This window comes from Coccidioides immitis, assembly GCF_000149335.2.
Source record: "Coccidioides immitis RS genomic scaffold supercont3.3, whole genome shotgun sequence".
NCBI classification, from domain to species: Eukaryota; Fungi; Ascomycota; class Eurotiomycetes; order Onygenales; family Onygenaceae; genus Coccidioides; species Coccidioides immitis.
In genome coordinates this window covers 167,659-188,625 of record NW_004504308.1, presented here as the reverse complement: position 1 = coordinate 188,625, position 20,967 = coordinate 167,659, and the positions used below count along the sequence as shown (strand labels likewise).

Below are 20,967 nucleotides of genomic sequence, written 5' to 3'. Positions count from 1 at the left end.
TCTATTCATGGCCCGCCATGATTTCCTAGAAGAAGTCAGTTAAGTTCGCCCGATAAGTTAAGGTGGGCCTGAGCCACTTGACGTACACTTGCAAATTTGCTCCTAGCCCTGATTTTAGGCCCGAAGAATGCCAAAACCCATGGAACAATGGTTAATAAAGATCCCTATCCCGCGGTTAGCAATCAAATTTTGATACGTGTCACCTGGAAGGGAAGCTAGCGACACACAATTCCACCAAGCAAACTGGATGCTTCAGGATATCCTAGGTTATTGTACATGGCGCGGGTAACTAGCGGGAAGGCTCCACCGAGGAGATTCCGGCCTGCGCAAATAAAACGGTTAGGTTGACCTGCACAAACTCGGTGTAGGTGTTTAATGATAACGTACAGCATGACTGAGCTGCCAAAGCTGAGCTCGCATATCGGTGATACGTATCGGCCAGGTAATTGAAGACGGCGAGATATATTGAGAATATCCCAATCGTGGCACATCCCACTGCAAGAGCGGGCCAGATCCAATGCGTCGAAGGACCAGAAGTCCATCCGAACCAGAACATACCCGCTGGCATGAGGATGGATCCGACACAGACAAAATATAATCGGCCTTCCGGAGTTGTTGGCATCATCCCAAGTTTTTTCGCGATCTTCTCCTGCCCGGTACTGATGAAAAATGCGATAATCGCGCCGACGGACATTGCTAAGCATGTAAGTCAATTACGCTCTCCTTGAAGATCCTCAATTTGTAATAGAACACAAAGGATGGTGAACTTACATGTGAATACCGCGCTAGATTGTGCGATATCGAATCCATGATTGTTCTGGAAGACGAGCGGTATCGAACCAAACTGTAGGTACAGCACGGCCCAACTGAACGAAACCCAGAGGGAGAAGAAGAAGACGACTGGCTCGGTAACCAGGAGGTCTTCCATAAATCCGTTAGCAAAAGCTGCAAGAGTAAATGACAGGCTGTGTCAGGACAGAAAAAATTAACTTACGGAATGGCCGATATAATGATATGCTGAGCATATTCAAGAGCGACTCCCTTTCCTCATCGCTTTTCACCTTCCAGCGTATGCGCTGACATCGCTTCTTTTCGCTGTCTTCAGAAACCGGAATGTCCAGGCCAGGACAACCCGCGTTCTCCAGCTCCTCATACCATTTATTGAGTACCTTTGCTTTACGGCTCAACAACACACTGCCTCGGGTCTCTTTGAAAAATAAAATTATAGCAACCAGGACCACGGCCGCCTCTATGGCCTGCGCGTAGTACACCCAACGCCATGATGTGTGCTTCACAATCACACCAGCTACTAGAGGACCTAACCCGGTTCCAAATAGTGCCGCGGTGGAAAAGAGAGCCATTGGAGTGTTGCGGTCCTTGGTATGATATATGTCACTTATAATTCCGCCGACGATTGTTGAAAAGGTTGCTGTATCAGTTAGACTCTCAGGTCAATGCGTGATGGTTGAGAAGAAGATTTTTCAACATACAGCCCCCGACACCCAAGAAGAACCGAGCAAGAATCATACCAGGAAAAGATCTGGTGACACCACACCCGATTTGGCAAACTATCGCGGCTCATATTAGCATCCATGCAGGCTCCGTCAATGCCATCGCAAGACGAAAGTAACTGACCAACGAACAGTATCCCGCTAGCTATAAACATTGGCCTTCGTCCATTGATCTCCGAGAAAGGGGCCGAAACCATCGGTGCAATTGCGAAACCAAACGTGAAGATGGTAATACCAATATTGTATACCACGCCACTAATCCCCCAAGCTACAGTGAGTTCGGCCTCGGGAGGACTATAACATCCCGCAGCGGCGGCACTTAGCACGGTGACAGTGCATGCCAGCACTGTAATCACATATTTGCGAGTGTTCGGCCATTCGAACGGTGATGTGTAGGGCTTTAAATCCGGAGGCTCTGGTAAAGCCGGCTTATCGGAACGCGAGCCAGGCAAAGCCGAGGGGGCTGGGAGATGAGTGCTGAAATTGAGAAAGAGGTATTCAATTTCCTGGCTTGATACCTGAACCGGGGTTGGTGATTTTGAGTCGCATGCATCACTCCCCCCTGAGGCATCGACAAGTGTTGTATTAGAGCCTTTGCTGATTGGCGATTGCTGCTGAAATTGTGACGGTTCTATACCGGGCTCGGCTCCTGATGCGATCGCATCTTGCCGAGCGCCATTTTTCAAAACTATATGATCTTCCATGTCAACGCCCAATACATCCCCTTTGGTTCTATGCGCGATACACAAGCGGTGAGAACCAGATCTGGCAGCTGGTTAACTCACGAGGATGTGTTTATAGACGACGTGATTTCACAGCGGGTCGCCGGGCCAATTACTAATTAATAACCCTCTAGCTTTGTGGACGAGGTTAAGCTCTTTTTACTCCAAATTTTCCCCAATCGCCTCCCTTTCCCCAATTGTGGAGTCATGGGCGGCGGCCAGTTCTCTGTTACAAATAGTTGGCTAATGTCCAACATTTGCGCCCTGGAAATGCGCAAATCGGTGCCGTAACACTCACACTTTCTCCGTAGAACCCGGGATCTTGAAGCCATGTATGTATTTATGGTTCCTAATTCCCCAACATTGTATGCATGTCAAGAGACAGACGTGCCGGAGGACATAGCTAGCGAGATTCCGTATTCCAGACATGCCGACACAAGCACGTTCTTTGCTACTAGTGCGGAGTCGGCTGCGGATTGTTCCATACATATTTCTTTCAGGCTGGAAATGAATCAAGGTCCAAGGGTTGTCACATTGTGCCGGGTTTCCCGCTCCCATTCGAAAGATATTAACCGCTTCATCACAGGTATCGAATTGGATAATGCGGAACCTCACGTTATGATCGCTTTTGCCATTGGTCGGCACCACGGAGGACCGAGTCATCACCCGACCAATTGGATATTTCCGCAAGCCTGTGAAAACAACCCTTCCGGGGGCTAATTTTTAACACCGGGCCGGAGGGCAGCACGCCTTGGAGGGATCATTTGGGTTCAACTCTGCGTCGCCAAGATCCCCCACGCAAACAAACTCTTGTGGAGAAAAAATCCAAAAAAGCCCCCCCTCTCTTGTGCAACCACGGGATAAATTATTATCGCAGTCCAATATTCAAGATTACCGCTCGACGGGTTCGCTCGACGGGTTCATGTCTGGCAGTTCTGAATCAACAGGGCGACAATCGACACCAAGTTATGTTGTGTATGACGACCACCCTCACCTGACGAGGCTTCTCTCGTCTAGATCAGGGGAAGATGGAACAACGTGCCCACCTGACGGAGCACAACCGTTGAATAAAGAAAAGCTCACCTATTCGCGAGTTTCGCGCTGCCGCTGGTGTTCCCATCCAGAAACAGCCTCATTTGATCAAATATTCCGATGGTGACATCACAAATTTCGTGTTGCTGAGCATGGCTTTTTTCGGGGAGGGAAAAGAAAAAAAAAATTAGAAGAACCACATGGCACCTCCACCTAGTTAGTTAGCGAGTTGATCTGCGTTGCTGCAAGTCGTCAACTCCTCAGACAACTACTTTAGGAAAATGCCACAACTCGGCCGGTATCCTATGAGTTACTTCAAAGGTGGGCTCAGCATGCCTTCTGATGTCTCTTCTCCTTTGCACCTTGCGGCATTCCTCTATAGAGGAGCCAACCTGCCTAGTGCGTCTACATATGCAACGCTTGGACGCTCCATCTTCGGAGTCGATGAAGGTTTATGGAGACATGGATCACAGCCCGCGTTCCCTCACATCATTTGCCTGCAATATCGAGTTTCTTTTTTTTTTCCTTTTTTCCTTTTTCTTTTTTTCGGGTACTTGGAATGAGTGAACAGGCTCATTACAGAACCTATATGTTGATGATGAAGTGAATCGCCAAACCTTGGGGTTTCTTTGGGATGATCAGGTGGCTTACTATAACTATACGGCACGTTTGAAGCTCTGTGGGCAGGAGCTCTCTCTTCCTGCCACACATAAGGAGATGATTCGACCAGCCAAACCGCCTGGTAGGTCTCATGGCCTTACCACCTCGTTGACAACTTCGTACGGAGAACTCCGGACTAGTTACTCTATCCAGAGTACGGAGTAAGGAGTAGCAAACTCCGTAACCTCATACATAATTGGTTACCCATGACGCCTAGGAAGGGCTTCGTTAATCTCCATCTCTGATAACCGATGAATGCGCCGCCAAAATCGACCTGGAACACTCGAATATCATATGTATGGAGTACTCCATAAACATGTTGAAACCAATCCCATGCTCGAGCTCGATCTTACCAATGGCATTGGTGTTTCCGGCTGTCAGTCTCAACAACCAAACAGGCATGTAAGCTGATGTGCCGCAAAGAGGAGAGGTCAAATGTTTACATTGGAATTATTAGGCAGCACCCTGGACATTGAACACACACGGAACAATGTTTTAAAACACCCCATCTCCTCCATCGCCCATGAAAACTACGCCAGCACGGAGCACACAGATAAGGATTCTTGACCTGCACTGACAACTCTCTCTCTATTGCTCTTGCTGTGCATTCATTAAGCCTTACATCCCACCATGCATTCCCTCACCCCGAAAAGACCTAGCAAACAGCATAAACTGATAATGATCCTGAGTTGTAGCTGGATGAAGAAACCTGACAGAAAGGACGAAATGATGAGGTGTCAGAATTATTGTCCCTGATCACCGTGGACGAGCTCACTAGTTAACTAAACACCCTGGTGAGCTGGATTCTGGGGAAACATGCACATTCTGTATAGAGGGCCACCTCGCCAAAGGCGCCATGATAGGCTCTGCCAACTACTATACATATCTTGTATTTTATGATAACGCCAAGTGATTATTCGGATACCCAGGAGTGATTTTTGTGATGTGCCGGCTCCCTTAATTGAGTATTTTGTTGAGAGCGAATATACAACGTTGAAATTTCTCGAGTCCACGAACGTTCCTTCGCCAAGAGCATTTGGGTTTCAATTGGCTTTGGATCCGGCGGACAATGTCGGCATAAGCTATACGTTGATGGAATGTTTGCCGGGAAAGTCGTACTTGGAGCGTGAGATCGACGCAACGGCCGAGCAAAAGTGTTATGTGAGCAGTCAAGTGGCAGATTTCATGATCGAGCTAGGCAAGCATCCATTATCGAAAGCGGGATCCCTCGCTTGGAGGAATGAAAAACCTGAAATCTCAGCCATTGCGAGTAACGATTTTCTTGTCCTGGATAGATACGGCCCATTTGACGATGCTTTGCAATATTTCAAAAGTATCGCAGATCAGTACCTTGATTTGATTGCTGATAGGTAAGTCTACTCCGATTACCCCAAGGAAGCCGGCCTTTCGGATCTCGATAAGCAGTTGGTTGATGAACTGCGTGCAAAACAGAGGCTAGATCTCCCTGAATTAGCTGAAATGGGGAAGCTTGCGAAGAGATTCCTGTTTGGCCTTTGCCATGGATTGGATAAGAAGCTCTTGTTATAGTAAGATAGATACAGGCAGTTGTCGGGGACGGAGAAGTAGATTTCAACCAGTTGATTGCTAGGAAAGTAGAGGAATGCCGGTGTGACCCCTGCTGGTCAAGGATTGAAGCTTTGAAATTCCCATAGGCATAGCCAATAGGCCATCAATCTCGAATGCATTTCTACGTACGGAGTACCCCGTACCCCGGTGTTAATTTCAGCTTAATATCAACATCGTCTCCTCGCGGGATGGTGTCAATGAGACAGGGAGTTTTGCCAATCATAACAGCGGTAGAGACAAAACTAGAGCACATATTTATATAAGTGGAAGGGTTTCCCCAACATTTAAACCTGTATTGAGGTGTACAATGGGAACTTGAACTTTCGGGTTGCTTGGGGCAGCCTGGGAGTAACTAAAGAGCCACCAATGAGGAGGCCGGTTGGGGAATGATTCTTGGCATTTCGCTGCTACTCACAAACGTTCATTAAACAAACCTCGCTCGATTCAAAGTCAATGAATCACTGAAACACTGCATCGTGATTCCGACTGCTTGAATTCCCCTGGAACAACGACACCATGGCAGAAGACACCGCCAACTCCCCGCCGGACTCTCACATTGACCACGAGGCAGCCATCAACTACTGGTCATCAGTCACCCCGGACCTCAATGGTATCCTCGGCGGCTACCCCCAGCTCTCTCAGATCGACCTGCGCGGGTCGAAAAGTTTTCTTGCAAAGGTCCGTCGATCAATTCCCTCCATGGAATCCAAGCCACTCCAATTAGCTGTCGATTGCGGTGCTGGTATCGGTCGCATCACCGACGGTTTTCTGAGTAAACAATGTGATATGGTGGACGTTGTCGAGCCGGTGGAAAAATTTGCAAAGGTTATTCGCGATGGGAAATTAAAGCAAGAAGGGAAGATTGGCGATATATATGTGGTAGGATTGCAGGATTGGGTCCCGACGAAGAAATACGATTTGATTTGGAACCAGTGGTGCCTGCTGCATCTGACGGATGCACAGTTGGTAGAGTACCTTGACCGGTGCCGCGATGCGCTCTCGGACGCGGGCTTGATTGTGGTGAAAGAGAATATCAATTCGAATCCATATGAAGATTTTTATGATGATACGGATAGCTCTGTTACACGGGCGGAGCAAAACTTTAGGAAATTGTTTGCTCGGGCGGGATATGAAGTCGTGCGATCTGAGGAGCAGCTGGGCTTCCCTAAGCGGCTGGGACTATATCCGGTGATGATGTACGCGCTCCGCCCTAAGAATGAATAGCGATTGGAAGAGTCATCACCCAATTCGTCGAACCCATGGCATCACAGAAACGCCTGATGAAACCGTTCGTAAAGGGGAGGGGGAAACAAAATACGACAATCCAATTGCCGATGTAAATCTGCGACATGATGAAATGACCTGTCCTAAGCTTGCAGAATGACCCGGAATAAAGCTGTAAAGGCACGGAAATCCCTGCTAACGCCCTTCAAACGCCCTTGCGGATAGAGTACACAAGACGAGTGCAAAGAAAAAGGACATATGTCCCCGCCGATTAGGATGGCTCAGCGGCTCCAGGAGCTTCCAGCCATTTCCCTTTTCCTCGTTTTCATTGACGTTGTCCTCACACTAGTCTTCATATCTTAATATCCTGCTCTTCAGCCAAACTCATGATGAACCGCCACTCCTCGGGCCTCACCGGAGATACGCTTAGGCGGGATTGCTTCAACATCTGGAGATTCTCTAGCGCATCACCGGGCTTTGCTAAGGACTTTAGCTCGGCCAGCGTGACGAGGTTTTTGAACTTGCTCCTAAACTCGACATGCACGACTTCCCATTTTGGGTTATCCCGGCTAGACTTTGCGTCGTAATAAGGATGAGCCGGGTCAAAAGCAGATTCTAACCACCAAAGTCAGCGTCCATTGATGCTTTCATATGGAAAAAATTGAATATTATACCGTCCACAGAATGCTCTCTAACAATTTCCATTGTGCCAGCAATGCCTGGTACTTTGCAATTTGAGTGGTAGAAAAAGGCCAGATCGCCTTTTTTCATGGCGCGCATATGGTTTCGTGCTGAAAAGCGGTTAAGTTACCTTCCATATCAGATCATCCAATGTTACAAATCACAGTACACTCACCTGCTGCATTGCGAACACCTGCGAGAGAAGACGGAGTTAGAGACCCGCAGCTGTAGGTGGACATTATCATTTTAGGAGGAGAGACTCACCATCCCAAGCCTCGGGCTCTTTTGCTTCACGTAGATCATCAATTGAAAACTTAACATCTACACCTTTTTCAAATCGCGACTCAGGCTCGGCCTTCATAAGCCAATAGGACTTGCCGGCGCCTTTGTCATCTACATCGACCTCTCGAGCCTCTTCGTGGTTGACCTTGGGGTTGGCTTCATCTTCCTGCTTTCCATTAGGCTCCGTGTTGGCTGTCTTCGTACGCTTGCGAGCATTGTTATCGGATGTGGTTTGTTCTGAAGCCTCTTTCCCAGCCTTTCTCTTAGGCAGTCGGTCCACCTTGCCTTTGTTGCCTGTAGCCTTGCTGGTGTCAGTCGTCTTGGCCTCATTTGCAGCTATAAGTGAAGTATCAGTTTTTGTCCAAAGCATCATAGTTAACTAGATGTAACTATTTAGTTATTCTTTTGATAGCAACGTACATCTTGTTGCAGCGGCACGGTCCGCAGAGCGCTGGGCAAGAGACTCCCCAACCTCCTTTATGATGTTCTTAGCAACGCGCCTTGGACGCGTAGATGCGGCTGTTTCATTTACAACTATAGCACTGCGTGAGCGTGTTTTATTCTTTGGTGAAGGCGGAGCCATCCTTTTAGTGTATGGGACTGTCTGGGACGATATCTGTCCGATGCCTGGTTGACGGTGCAAGATTTCAGGCTGCGGTCCCTGGAGCCCAGCAGTGTCCGAGGCCCACGGGGTGGCGAAGGGGTCTTGGGCGGTTAGGAAGGGGGGGAAAGATTCTCTCGTTCGGGCAATGCTTGCCAGAGGGTGTCCTGCGGTGGTGGGTGGTGTGCGCGTTCGGCGCGACGACGCTAAACCACAGGGGGCAGCCGCTTCCGACAGGCCCGGGTCGCCGGGCGGGGTTGCGCCGAGTGGAGGGGCAACGAACGCTCCCGTTCAGCTATAACTATTTTGCCCGTTTTTGGGTGGGTTTGGATTTATCAGCACTGGAGGACAGGGTCAGAACGGAGGACAAGGGATCTCTGCATATATGGTGGGCTTCAGATTGCATGCTCGAAGACTATCCCCAGTCTTCCTGCCGTATATAAAGCAGTCAAGCCTATCCTCATCGTCCGTACCTTCAAGAGCTGCAATCCAATCGATCATCCGGACACAGCATTATTCAAGCTCCTCCGAAATGTCGGATCTGTTTACTGAGCTTACAGCCCCCAACGGGCGCAAATACACCCAGCCATTGGGCTTGTTCATCAACAATGAATTCGTTGCCGCCAAATCGGGACAGAAAATCACGTCAATTAATCCTACGTGAGTCGAGCAAATCCCGCTGGCAAGCCTCGCCGGAGCTGTCCTAATGACTGTCATAGGAATGAGGCCGAAATCGCGTCGGTACATGCCGCCGGTGCCGAGGACGTCGATATCGCAGTCAAGGCCGCCAAAAAAGCGCTGAAAGATCCTTCATGGAAGGAATTGCCTCCCACTGACCGTGGAAAGCTCATGGTAAAGCTTGCGGAATTGGTCGAGCAGCACATCGAGACCCTTGCCACGATTGAAGCTTGGGACAATGGTTAGATTGTTGCCCCCTCCATCCCCCCTCCACCTGGTGATAAAACAAGGCTTACCGGTCTCGATTGTACTAGGCAAACCATATTCAGTCGCCGTCAGCGAGGATTGCGTCGAAGTCGCCGAGACATTACGATTCTACGGTGGCTTTGCAGATAAGGTCTACGGTAGCACAATCAGCACATCCCCCGCCAAGTTCGCTTACACCCTACGCCAACCGATCGGTGTTGTCGGCCAGATCATCCCGTGGAACTATCCATTGGCAATGGCTGCATGGAAGCTTGGGCCCGCCTTGGCCTGCGGTAACACTGTGGTGCTCAAGCCTGCAGAACAGACGCCGCTAAGTATTCTTTACTTCGCGAACCTGATCAAGGAAGCTGGCTTCCCTCCGGGCGTTGTGAACATCCTCAACGGTTTCGGTAAAGACGCCGGTGCAGCCATCGCGTCTCACTTGGACATCGACAAGATTGCGTTCACCGGCTCCACGGCAACTGGAAGACAGATTATGAAGATGGCGGCTGTGAATATGAAGAATATCACTTTGGAAACCGGAGGAAAGTCCCCCCTTCTCGTCTTTGGAGACGCAGATCTGGAACAGGCTGCCAAATGGGCGCATATCGGTATCATGTCGAACATGGGTCAGATTTGCACGGCGACATCCCGGATACTGGTGCAGGACACCGTCTATGACAAATTCGTTGCCCAATTTAAGGAAGTTGTCGCCTCAACCAGCAAGGTCGGCGACCCATTCGCGGATGACACCTTCCAAGGTCCCCAAGTTACAAAGGCACAGTATGACAGAGTCCTCTCGTACATCGAGAGCGGTAAGTCTGAAGGTGCCAAGCTGGAATCTGGCGGTGTTCCACACAAGAATGTCGGCGATGGCAAAGGTTTCTTCATCGAGCCGACCATTTTCACCAACGTGAACGATAACATGAAGATCTACCGCGAAGAAGTCTTTGGCCCTTTCGTTGTCATTGCGAAGTTCTCGACTGAAGAGGAGGCCCTGAGCAAAGCAAATGACACGACATACGGCCTGGGTGCCGCAGTGTTCACTCGCGATATCGAGCGTGCTCACCGCGTTGCCGCTGAGATCGAAGCAGGCATGGTCTGGATCAACAGCAGCAATGATAGCGACTTCCGGGTTCCGTTTGGTGGTGTCAAGCAGAGCGGTATTGGAAGAGAGCTCGGCGAGGCCGGCCTGGAGGCATACTCGCAGACCAAGGCTGTGCATGTCAACATGGGTACAAAGCTGTAAAAGTAGCTTCTGTGCTTTGTTTTCTTTGTTTGTCTGCCCTGCCGGTCATCCTGATTATGTAATTAGTTAAATTTGAAGCCCACCATTTCGGGCAAAGTCGATGAAAGATGTAATTTTCTCCTCCTCCGTCACTTCGGGATGGTCGGTCTTCTAGCGAATATCTAATTTTAATATCAAGATCCAAAGAGGAACTACCCCGTTGAGCAGCGTAGCATTCAGTTGTTGTACTCTGTGTTTAGCTGGCTGGCATGAGTGGAAGGTTTATGGGTCATGGTCGTTTTAACGAGGTGAAAGTTCATACCCGAATCGCCGAGATGTCTGGGCCATTATTTCCGCCCTTCCATCGCCGAAAGATGGTAGTTATACGGAGAAGAGCACCTTATACCCAGGCTGTTGTCGAACTGAGTGCTTAAACAGTCACATATTTCGATCCTACTTTGTCCTCAGGCCTGAAAGCCAGAGACCAGTCCATTCTCCGTTGACCTGTGAGGGAGCATCTACGATCAATCTTCTTTGATCGTAGTCCATTGTCCACCTACACTGTCGTTACTATGGGCTCAACTCACGCATTTACAGAGATCCCATTGATAGATCTCTCCCTGGCAAAGGACCCGCTTACTCGTCCAGTTCTGTTTGAGCAACTGCGCTATGCGCTAATCTCTGTGGGATTCTTGTACATTTCAAACCATGGAGTCCCGGAAAAGGTGATCAATGATCTTGTCAACGTACTTCCAGAGCTTTTTGATCTTCCGGAGTCCGCGAAAGAAGAGATCGCTTTGCGAAATTCCCCCCACTTCCTGGGATATTCCAGCGTTGGTTCGGAAACCACTGGTGGGAAGGCAGACAAGCGCGAACAGGCTGAGTTTGCGACGGAATTGTTGGCCGTGGAATCAAAAGACGCACCACTTTATGAGAGACTAAGGGGTCCAAACCAGGTACGATTTGCTTCACCCTGTTTATGGAGAGTATTTCTTTGTGTTTTCTCACTTTTGAAAGTGGCCTCCCCAGCTGCCGCCACTCCGACCCGCTGTCACATCATACATTCAAGAGCTCACAGCTCTTGGCGAGCGGTTTCTTCGACTTGTCGCAGAGGCCCTCTCCCTCCCACAAGAAACATTCTTCCACTTTCTCTCAGATCAGCATCGCTTGAAGCTTGTGCACTACCCAGGTGCATCGAATTCACCCTCATCGGGAACCATAACACAAGGAGTAGGTCCTCACAAAGATTCATCTGGCTGGTGGACATTTCTCCTGCAAGCTTCGCCGCCCGAAATAAAAGGCCTGCAAGCACTAAATAAGAATGGCGACTGGATCGATGTTCCTGTCATACCGGGGACGTTTGTCGTAAACATCGGCCAGGCCTTCGAGGTTGTGACCAACGGTGTCTGCAAAGCCACGACGCACCGGGTGCTTATGTCTGGGTACAAGGATAGATATAGTGTCCCCTTCTTCCAGGGTGTTAGGCGGAATCTCACCAAAACGGAAGCTGTGGAAACGCTTAAGGAGCATTTCAGCAGGTTTGCTGCCGGCGGGGAATCCGTCGAAGCAAAAGACATTGATTCGACATTTTTAAGGGGCAAATATGATACGTGGGGCGAGTCTCAGCTGCGAACGAAAATTAGAAGCCATCGGGATGTGGGGAAGAAGTTCTATGGGGATGTGTTTGACAAGTACGTCAATGACGATTAGCATATGGGGCTTTTCCAGGTATGCAATTCCCAGGCCAAATGCAATTAGTACAGCAGGGCTGATGTTCTGAGAGCTTCAAGCGCTGAACGTATTGGTTTGGTGTGATTCTAAGGTACTAATGAATGAATAAAATCAGGGATAATGTCATATTACTTCCTCCAGATCCTGCGCATCGGCTCACAAAATCATGCCCAAACTCAGCTCAGTCCTTCAGTCTGATCTCAAGAATTTTATCATCAACTAGCAGCAAGTTATCATTTCCATTCGCTCCTCTTTGCCACATACTCCTTCCACGTCGTCGGCTTCTGCTCAACCAGCTTCAAGCTCTCCTCCAAGGTTGCTCCGGCATAGTACCCTGGGTTTTCCAGCAATTGGTGCGTCTGGAGCATCTCCTTGGCAACTGCTGGCGGGAGAAATTTCATGTAATCATCGGCATCGATGGTCAAGAACTTGGCTTTGTGCCCGGTGACTTGCTCGAACTCCTCCACGATGCGATCCGGAGAGTAGTAATCGACAGCTTCGAGGATCTGCTTGCCGAGGAGGGAGTCGCGGTGCTTTATCGCGGTCAAAACGTATTTGCCTTTTGTTGGAAAAAGGGAACGTCAGCCAACGCTGTTGGTGTATTTGTTAATACGGCGTGACTCACCGGTGTCAGCAACATCGAAGAGAGGGAACTGAGCCTTGTCCGTTATCGGTAGCATGAGGGTATACATCCCGTCTTCTCCCTTGAGAAGTGTACTCAAAAAGTTGGACATGAAGTACCCCGGTAGGACAAACGTGGCGGGAATTTGGAGTTCCCGAATGTATACCTCAATGTTGGCTTTTGTGTCGAAGTGTGGAACGTGTAGGAGTGCGCCGGCACTGGCGTCCATGATATGATAGAGTGAAGAGAAGATGAGATGAGAGACATTCGCTTCTTTTGCAGCGGTTGCTACATTTTTGCCCTGATTATACTCTGTTTCTGCGTCCAATGATTCCCAATAACTTGTCACTAGGAAGACGGTATGGGCTCCGGCCACGGCATCACCGACGGATGCCGGAGAGTCCATGTTTGCCTATGTCCATCTGGTCAGCTGGGTGTGAAGACAGTGGAACTGTGATTGGGAGGAGAGTGCATACGGTTTTCACCTCTACGCCCTTGCTCTCCAACGCCTTGGCTGCGGGCTTGGTGACATCGCGAGTGATGCCCCGGATCCTGAACTCCTTGCTCAACACTGGGTCCTGCAAAATAGCATCCACCACCGAGCCACCTTGGTTCCCCGTCGCCCCAAACACGACAATTAGCTTAGACATTGTCTTTAGCACGAAGCACAAGCGACCGGACGGCACTGACGAACGGAGTAGTTAGATCAGGAGGGTAATCGAGGATGAGAAGCAAGACGAGAAGAGTCGAGGCTGTGAGTGGGAGCAATCGAACGAAGAGGCTAATGTTTCCGCTGTTCACAAGGGCCATTATCGAGGCAGAGAGGGCGAAGAGCTTATATAGGTTGGATGGGGAGGAGGAAGAGCATCAAAAGCACCCAACACACGCAACATTGAATTCCAGATGTCGGTGTCGACGTCATTGGCGCGGGCCGCATGATTTCCAGCCGCTTTTCCGGCCTGCGTAAGTTAGTTAGTTAGTAATCGCTGCTTGTTAGTAATCCGGCGGGAGGAAGATCATGGATCTGGTGAGCTGCTGAGTCTCTGTGCAAGCCGACCGAGTCTCGAGATGCGGTCTGACACTGACCCGGTCCAGGCCGATGAAAGTGTCCAGCAGTCGGCGGCAGAACGTCACCGTACCCGGCCTCAGCCTTACAAAAGCCCCAAGCCCCAAGCCGAGCTTTTGCTACGGAGAGCCTTTGTAACTTCTAACTCGTGCTACGGTTGCATGACCGATCGAAAATCAGAGAGTAACTAGCTAGTTACTCTACTTCTAAATTGCTTTTCGTATTTAATTGACGACCACTCTTTTTTTTTGTTTTTCCCCGTCTCCGGAAATGTCTTTCGTGCCGTCCGTGGCCTGTCGGGGGCATCAATGCTGGTCTCGGCCCCGAGACTTGGCTCTCCACCCCCGACTGCGCATTGATCGCAGCAAAATATAAAAATCTCGGGGCAGTTTGTATCTGCCAGTGATGAAAAGCATATATATACATATACATACATATATCCGGGTCATCATGGATTTCCTTTGCTTTTTCATTCCACTTTCCTCTCGTTCCCATTCCAAAGCCGGGAGTAGGGAGGAGGCCTCTATTTTTCTTGATTCATATAATACCTTCTGTGTTGATTTTAAATTTTTCTACTCAAGACATGTCAGAAAACGATAGCCAAAAGTCGTCTACCGACATAGAGAAAGACGGTGTTGAGGAGTCTACTCCTACGCAGCCTGATGACTCTCAGTACCCAGGACTAGCAACCGTCATCCCTATTATGGCTGCCTTGTATCTCGGTGTATTTCTCGTCGCATTGGTATGCTTTTAGCTTCTTAGCTCACAAAGCCATCGCTTATTCAAATGCTCATTTATTTAATAGGACCGAACAATCATTGCAACGGCCATCCCACGAATAACAGATGATTTCCACTCGCTAAACGATGTTGGCTGGTACGGGAGCAGCTACCTCATCGCAGCGTGTTCGTTTCAGTTACTCTACGGCAAGGTATACACTCTCTACCATCCTAAATGGGTGTATGTGTGCAGCATTGTTCTTTTCGAAGTTGGTTCTACTATTTGCGGCGCTGCGCCAACCTCGACGGCGTTTATTGTCGGACGAGCTATTGCTGGACTAGGATCGGCGGGAATGTTTTCAGGAACAGTTGTCATTATTGTGAACACAGTCCCGCTAAGGAAGCGACCTGCCTATACGGGGTTCATGGGCGGAATCTTCGGGATCTCGTCGGTGGTAGCTCCGTTGTTAGGAGGTGCATTTACTGATAATGTCTCATGGAGGTGGTGCTTTTACATCAACTTGCCCATCGGGGGATTTGCAATGGTGATCATCCTATTGCTCCTTAAGCTTCCACATGTGAAGAAAGCCGATAACAAGGCCTCGATTGGCCGGCATATCATGCGCTTAGACCCGCTCGGCACCATCTGTTTTCTTCCAAGCATGGTGTGTCTCCTCCTAGCTCTGCAATGGGGAGGATCGACTTACCCCTGGAGCAGCGGGAAGGTCATCCCCTTGCTCGTCGTATTCGCTGTTCTCATCTGTGCCTTTGTCGCGATCCAAATTTGGGGCGCGGAGGATGCAACCGTCCCTCCAAGGATCTTCACTCAACGAAGCATTCTGTCCGGCTTTTGGTACACGATCTGCGTGGCTGGTTCCATGCTCGTCCTTGTCTACTACCTCCCCATCTGGTTCCAGGCCATCAAAGGAGCTAGCGCCGTTAAGTCAGGCATTATGAATCTGCCTCTGATCCTCTCTCTCGTACTCGGTAGCATCATGGCCGGCGGTCTCGTCACTGCCACGGGTTATTATAACCCCTTCATGTTTCTTTGTTGTGTCCTTATGTCCATCGGCGCCGGACTCATCACCACTTTTACCCCGACAACAGGCCACCCAAATTGGATCGGATACCAAATCGCGTACGGCCTAGGGTTAGGGCTAGGCATGCAACAAGCAGCCGTCGCATCGCAGACGATTCTATCGAAAAAGGACGTTCCGGTTGGCGTTGCCCTTGTATTTTTCGCCCAATCTCTTGGAGGAGCGGTATTTGTTGCCGTTGCGCAGAATATCTTCACGAATAAACTTACTGAGGGCCTCGCGAAAATTCCCGATATGGACCCGTCGATCATACTCAATATCGGCGCCACAGCTATCCATAAAGTTGTTAAAGATCCCGAAACGCTGACCCGTGTATTGGCCATCTACAACGACGGCTTGACGGATGCATTTCGTGTGGCTTTGGGTTTAGCATGCGCGTCTATCCTTGGTGTGATAGCCGTGGAATGGAAGAGTGTGAAGGGGAAGGAGAAGCAATAAGAATGTAAATGCATACAACAATCAGGTATCAAACGAGATGGGATGTCATTTTCTTGGATTTAATGTCGCGATAGAATATGTGTCATAGGTAATAGGGGCGATAGACGAACTTGATAGAGAACTCCAATTCATCAAGAGTCCTCCTGTCGAATACAACAAGTCAAATCCCGTGTGAGGTCCTACTATTCCCGTTCAATACAGACATCCGGTGAAGAGGTTTGAAATTCAAAAGAAGTCCCGTGTTCCGTCGGGCAGCCTGACTCCCCAGCCTCGACATTCTTATGGATCGCTGAGCGATCGTCCCGGACCAAAACTCTGTCAGCGATCTCTTCCAGAGGTGTTGAAAGTGCTTGGACGACACTAGAATGTCACTTTCGTTGTGCATGGCATGATACGCCCTGATTCATGGCAACAAATATAGCATTTTAATCACTCCATATCAGCTTTATAGCTCTCCTATGATTATCTGTTTGCTTAACACAGCAGAGCAGTATGGAATTCGGGCATTTACATCTATCACGCCAATAACAGCGCAGCCGTGCAATGGGGGAAAAAAAAAAAAAAAAGGGTCCTCATCAGCAAACAGTTTCCAGGCGACGCAGTAACTAGTTAGGGCGCTAGGGTAGTTAACTATACGGGTACGGAGTACTCCGTATTTAGAATGCCTTTTTAATTTCTACTTCGTCGCAATGCACAAATAGCTATGAGTTATCAATAAAGTAATGTGTTAAATAGCTACGGAGTACTCCGTACTCTACCTTCAAAACTCCAAACACCTGCTCCCAAACGCGAGCCCACCTGTGAGTATGTCAATGCCGCATCCCACTCCAACATCCCCCCCAGCTGCCAGACTTCACTCGTGCCAGCTTTGCCAGCAGCGAAAAGTGAAGTGTGACCGCCAACAGCCCTGTTCCGGTTGTGCCAAGGCGGGAACGGACTGTGTCTATCGCGCCCCGGCCCCGCCGAGGAGGCGCAAAAGGAGGTCCCCGGAGGAAATTCTCCGTGCGCGCCTCCGCAGGTACGAAGCGATTCTTAAGAATTTGGGAGTCAATGTCGATGCAAACGAGGGTACCGGCCCGGGCGAAAAGGATGATGGGCCGGTGAGCTCCCACGACGCTGCGCAAGCCCCTAAAGACACCAGCAAGACGAGGCCGGAAGACGTCGCCTGTCTCGGCAGTAAGCTGGGAAGGCTGATTGTTGTGGATGGGAAACCAAGGTTTTTGGAAAAGTAAGACCTGCTTGATTGAGGCGTGGTCCGCTACGTTTGTCCTCGATGTTGGGATAGGACGACACTGACTGCCACTGAACAGTGCGCTTTGGGTAAGCTTGGGCGACGAGGTAACTAACTACATTGTGTAACTGCTCTTAAATGATGCGAAGAGACGGTGGATTTGACTAATGAGATCTATATCCAACAGCTTCATACGTCCCACGATCTCGAAGACTCGTCGACACAAGGCGGAGAAGATGACGCGGACGAAATTGAAGCATTGATGCCAGAGCAGCTGGATCGCTTTTCTCCGGATGAGAGCCGATTACTTTTTGGTTCGGCCATAAACCGCCCGAGTCTCCTATATTTGCATCCAGAGCCAGTTAAAATCTTTACTCTCTGGCAAAAGTTCCTAGAGAACGTCGACCCGCTCACCAAGATCTTCCACACTCCAACCGTTCAGCAACAAGTGCTAAAAGTAAGCGGTAGCCTTGGTAATATGCCAAAGCCGTTCGAGGCGTTGATGTTCGCAATATATCTCTGCGCTGTGGTATCGTTGAGTGATGAAGAATCTCGTGGGCTACTGGGAGAACCGAGAAAGGTTGTCCAACAAAGGTATCGGCTTGGAACAGAGCAGGCTTTGATAAATGCAGAATTTATCAAGAGTTCGGATGCGACTGTTCTACAAGCATTTGCGTTATATCTCGTGAGTTTTACTACGGCTATTTTCGCTCTACCATATCCCACCAGAACGTCATCTATTCCTAACTTCCTGGTCTTTTGGTGAAACAGCTTGCCATGAGACCTCATATGGAGGCACAGACACTTTGGATACTCAGCGGAGTAGCCCTGCGAATTGCGCAGCGTATTGGCCTGCATCATGATGGAGCGTCACTTCAGCTCTCCGTGTTCGAGACCGAAATGCGTCGCCGATTGTGGTGGCAGATTGTCGTGCTTGATGGCTTTTCAGCAGAGCTCTCAGGTGTCGGGATACTTGGCGGTGTCCACAATCCGCCTATTCCTTTACCTCTCAATGTTAATGACATCGACTTGGATCCCAATATGACAGGGGTTCCTGTTGAGCACAATGGTATTACGGAGATGAGCTTCTGTCTGCTTCGATATACTATTGGGCGGTTTCTCCGGGACTCAAGAACGAAGCACACCTTTGATGGCCCATGGCAGCATTTGACTAACCCAATGATATCCATTCCCGAAAAGATTCAGGAGCTCGAAGACTTGGATAAGTTGATCGAGCAGAAGTTTCTTCAATATTGTGACATCTCCATTCCTTTTCACTTTATCGTTTCGATGGTTGGCCGCTGTGGCATCTCCATGATGAAGCACCGGGTTTACATGTTAGGGTGCCCGAGAAAGCCTGGCGGGCGATCCTTCGACCGCGAAGAGAGCGACACACTCTTCGCCAGTTCTATCAAAATTCTCGAGTACGATAATCTGGCCAAATCCATGCCAAACGTGCGACGATATTATTGGCATGTCGAGGCGCATTTCCAATGGCATGCTTTTATATTTCTGCTTTATGAATTGCGGAATCGCACGTCTGGCGAAGAGGTCGACAAAGCATGGTTTCAAATCGAGAAAGTTTACGAAAATAGGTCGCGGTTTTTGACAGACGTGAAGAATAAATTAATTGTGGCTGCTGGGAATCTTGTCCTTAAGGCCTGGGAACAGAAGGTCTCAGGACTGCATGTTCCTGGCGTGGAAATGCGCGTGCCCCAGTTTATAGAGACGCTTAGGGCACGGCGGTCTGGTATTCTATCAACGAAGCAAAAACTACGGGATAACATATGCCATCAGCCAAACACGAACGAATCCCCCTTGGTCAGTGATTCTTCAGCGTTGATAGATGGGAATAATTCTGCGCCACTTTTTCTTTTCGCATCCAGCGTATCAAATTCCGGTATGGGTGTGGAATCTTCGACCGAGATGCAAGATCCTAGCAGCGTGCTCGACGGTTTGTATGCTCCGTCGCAAGATTTCGACTCCCCAAACTGGATGGAATGGGAAGCTCTTTTCCGTCACTCCGGCATTCGGGGAGACAGGGAAGGAGATATATAACCAACGGACATATATACAACACGGGACGTTGAATGTATCCTGCCTAAGGTAACAACCCAGCTGGCACACACATAAAATTTGCCATTGACCAAGAATGACTTGCAGCACCTCTTTGCTTTAACCAACTCCAGGACAAGAGCGAATAAAAATCTAAATTTGTAATATCAACTGCCTTTTCTTTTTTTTTCCCCCTTGGGGTGGAAAGACTTTCCGGACTTACTCATTGACTGATCGCATGACTCTGTGACTAGGAGCTGTATATCCTGCATTTCGGACTGATCAACACAAGATACTTGCGAGCCAGGAAGCTTCTCCTCTCGACTCCCATTTGCACAACGGTCTCATGTCAAACGCAAAAATTGTAACGAGTACTTTGCAGCTTTTATAGTTCCCTAACTAGCTATCTGCAGTGGCTATTGTATAAGTACTTTGACAGCAAAGAATTTGAATACGGCAGCAATGCTGGCCCCGCTCCAAGCAGTCTGAAGACTAGGAACCACCCATATGAACAGTGCTTCCTGGGAGTCGGCCGGCACGTTGACTGATCAGTGTCCAATCGCCGCCCTCCAGCGATGGGTTTCGAGATACGAATCTGGAGTCTCGACTCGCCCTCGTTGGACTTAAAAGATGCTTGATAATCCGATCTCATGACCAAAGTCAACTTATCCCATCAATAATATTTGCTCTGCATAAAAGCGATTAAGACCCTTTTAACCTTTAGACCAAGAAAGGGCTCCTGGATTGGGAGACCGGAAGGGCGCGCCCATCGCTATAATCACGGCATTCACTAATGTAGTTATGGAGTACAGAGTTGCGCAAAGGAGCGGTTGTCGTTAATCACCATCTCGCTCCCACTCAAGCAGCTATTCCCCTTGGACAATGAACCATGAAAAAATCTGATAGTCTACTATAGTAATAATAGAATTTTCTTGTCTTAACTTAGAATTGCCTTGCTACAGTTCCTGAAGAAAGAGGGAAAAAAAAAAAAAAAAAAAAAAAAAAAAAATTGAACTGCCCGGATGGTTATTAGGTCAAAAGCTCTTGAGCCACTTGAGCACGCAGCTGGCTTCCAATCAGCAGAATCACCGACAAGCCAAGTGCCAAGCAAACCGGTTTTCCCCTTCGCAGCTTGCTATTGATGTCAAATAACGTCACTGCAAATCCACAACAGTCTCGCCCTCCTGAGAGGAGTTGGTGATCCCTGCAGACGCCACAGCTAGCAGGATACAGATGTACTCGGTACTCCGTACCTGGCTTGTTAACAGGTTAAAGCAGCACCCTCCCGGCAATCACTTCCGATCGCTCCCCACTCTGCACATGGAACTTTGGAGCTTCTTTTGACCGCAAGTACAGAGTATTTCACACAGAGATCTTCTCAAATTTGCATAGGAAGGAGGCATATATAGGCCTTTTTTTTTCGCACAAATCCCTTCAAGCCCTGATACTGTGAATTGTTTATGAAATATCCGTGGTCCATTTGGCAGGCTGGACAGGGTTGAGCCGAACAACAGATAACTGTATAAGGTAGCTTCAAATGCTTCTCTCCTGAGAAC

At 49.1% G+C, this 20,967-nt stretch overlaps 9 protein-coding genes across 9 annotated transcripts; 6 read left to right on the top strand and 3 right to left on the bottom strand.

Moving 5' to 3' along the window:
- Nucleotides 1-35: 35 nt before the first annotated feature.
- On the bottom strand, nucleotides 36-2,215 carry CIMG_08867 (multidrug resistance protein; the record flags this gene model as incomplete). Its single annotated transcript, XM_001241703.2, has 7 exons — nucleotides 36-164; nucleotides 228-322; nucleotides 388-696; nucleotides 772-921; nucleotides 995-1,429; nucleotides 1,491-1,568; nucleotides 1,636-2,215. The coding sequence occupies 7 exons, from the start codon at nucleotides 2,213-2,215 to the stop codon at nucleotides 36-38; spliced, it is 1,776 nt and encodes a 591-aa protein (XP_001241704.2).
- Nucleotides 2,216-4,741: 2,526 nt separating this feature from the next.
- CIMG_08868 (uncharacterized protein) lies at nucleotides 4,742-5,512 on the top strand (the record flags this gene model as incomplete). The annotated part of the gene is made up of 3 exons (XM_001241704.2): nucleotides 4,742-4,752; nucleotides 4,855-5,295; nucleotides 5,488-5,512. 3 exons carry the CDS (start codon nucleotides 4,742-4,744, stop codon nucleotides 5,510-5,512), a joined length of 477 nt encoding a protein of 158 aa, XP_001241705.2.
- Nucleotides 5,513-5,991: 479 nt separating this feature from the next.
- On the top strand, nucleotides 5,992-7,006 carry CIMG_08869 (N-terminal protein methyltransferase). Its single transcript, XM_001241705.2, has one exon. The coding sequence runs from the start codon at nucleotides 6,029-6,031 to the stop codon at nucleotides 6,734-6,736; it is 708 nt and encodes a 235-aa protein (XP_001241706.1). The 5' UTR covers nucleotides 5,992-6,028; the 3' UTR covers nucleotides 6,737-7,006.
- Nucleotides 6,720-8,431, bottom strand: CIMG_08870 (AT DNA binding protein). The gene is made up of 5 exons (XM_001241706.2): nucleotides 8,120-8,431; nucleotides 7,682-8,035; nucleotides 7,593-7,610; nucleotides 7,411-7,527; nucleotides 6,720-7,351 (listed from the first exon to the last, which is right to left on the bottom strand). Exons 1-5 carry the CDS (start codon nucleotides 8,280-8,282, stop codon nucleotides 7,089-7,091), a joined length of 915 nt encoding a protein of 304 aa, XP_001241707.1. The 5' UTR covers nucleotides 8,283-8,431; the 3' UTR covers nucleotides 6,720-7,088.
- Nucleotides 8,432-8,624: 193 nt separating this feature from the next.
- On the top strand, nucleotides 8,625-10,677 carry CIMG_08871 (aldehyde dehydrogenase). Its single transcript, XM_001241707.2, has 3 exons — nucleotides 8,625-8,960; nucleotides 9,020-9,219; nucleotides 9,293-10,677. The coding sequence occupies exons 1-3, from the start codon at nucleotides 8,833-8,835 to the stop codon at nucleotides 10,471-10,473; spliced, it is 1,509 nt and encodes a 502-aa protein (XP_001241708.1). The 5' UTR covers nucleotides 8,625-8,832; the 3' UTR covers nucleotides 10,474-10,677.
- A 347-nt stretch (nucleotides 10,678-11,024) lies between these two features.
- On the top strand, nucleotides 11,025-12,162 carry CIMG_08872 (oxidoreductase; the record flags this gene model as incomplete). The annotated part of the gene is made up of 2 exons (XM_001241708.2): nucleotides 11,025-11,408; nucleotides 11,470-12,162. 2 exons carry the CDS (start codon nucleotides 11,025-11,027, stop codon nucleotides 12,160-12,162), a joined length of 1,077 nt encoding a protein of 358 aa, XP_001241709.2.
- A 75-nt stretch (nucleotides 12,163-12,237) lies between these two features.
- CIMG_08873 (NmrA family transcriptional regulator) lies at nucleotides 12,238-13,635 on the bottom strand. The gene is made up of 3 exons (XM_001241709.2): nucleotides 13,282-13,635; nucleotides 12,809-13,217; nucleotides 12,238-12,742 (listed from the first exon to the last, which is right to left on the bottom strand). Exons 1-3 carry the CDS (start codon nucleotides 13,453-13,455, stop codon nucleotides 12,417-12,419), a joined length of 909 nt encoding a protein of 302 aa, XP_001241710.1. The 5' UTR covers nucleotides 13,456-13,635; the 3' UTR covers nucleotides 12,238-12,416.
- A 519-nt stretch (nucleotides 13,636-14,154) lies between these two features.
- CIMG_08874 (drug:H+ antiporter-2) lies at nucleotides 14,155-16,257 on the top strand. The gene is made up of 2 exons (XM_001241710.2): nucleotides 14,155-14,613; nucleotides 14,677-16,257. The coding sequence occupies exons 1-2, from the start codon at nucleotides 14,455-14,457 to the stop codon at nucleotides 16,123-16,125; spliced, it is 1,608 nt and encodes a 535-aa protein (XP_001241711.1). The 5' UTR covers nucleotides 14,155-14,454; the 3' UTR covers nucleotides 16,126-16,257.
- A 595-nt stretch (nucleotides 16,258-16,852) lies between these two features.
- Nucleotides 16,853-19,512, top strand: CIMG_08875 (uncharacterized protein). The gene is made up of 4 exons (XM_001241711.2): nucleotides 16,853-17,353; nucleotides 17,436-17,463; nucleotides 17,544-18,041; nucleotides 18,128-19,512. Exons 1-4 carry the CDS (start codon nucleotides 16,932-16,934, stop codon nucleotides 19,412-19,414), a joined length of 2,235 nt encoding a protein of 744 aa, XP_001241712.2. The 5' UTR covers nucleotides 16,853-16,931; the 3' UTR covers nucleotides 19,415-19,512.
- Nucleotides 19,513-20,967: the final 1,455 nt, after the last annotated feature.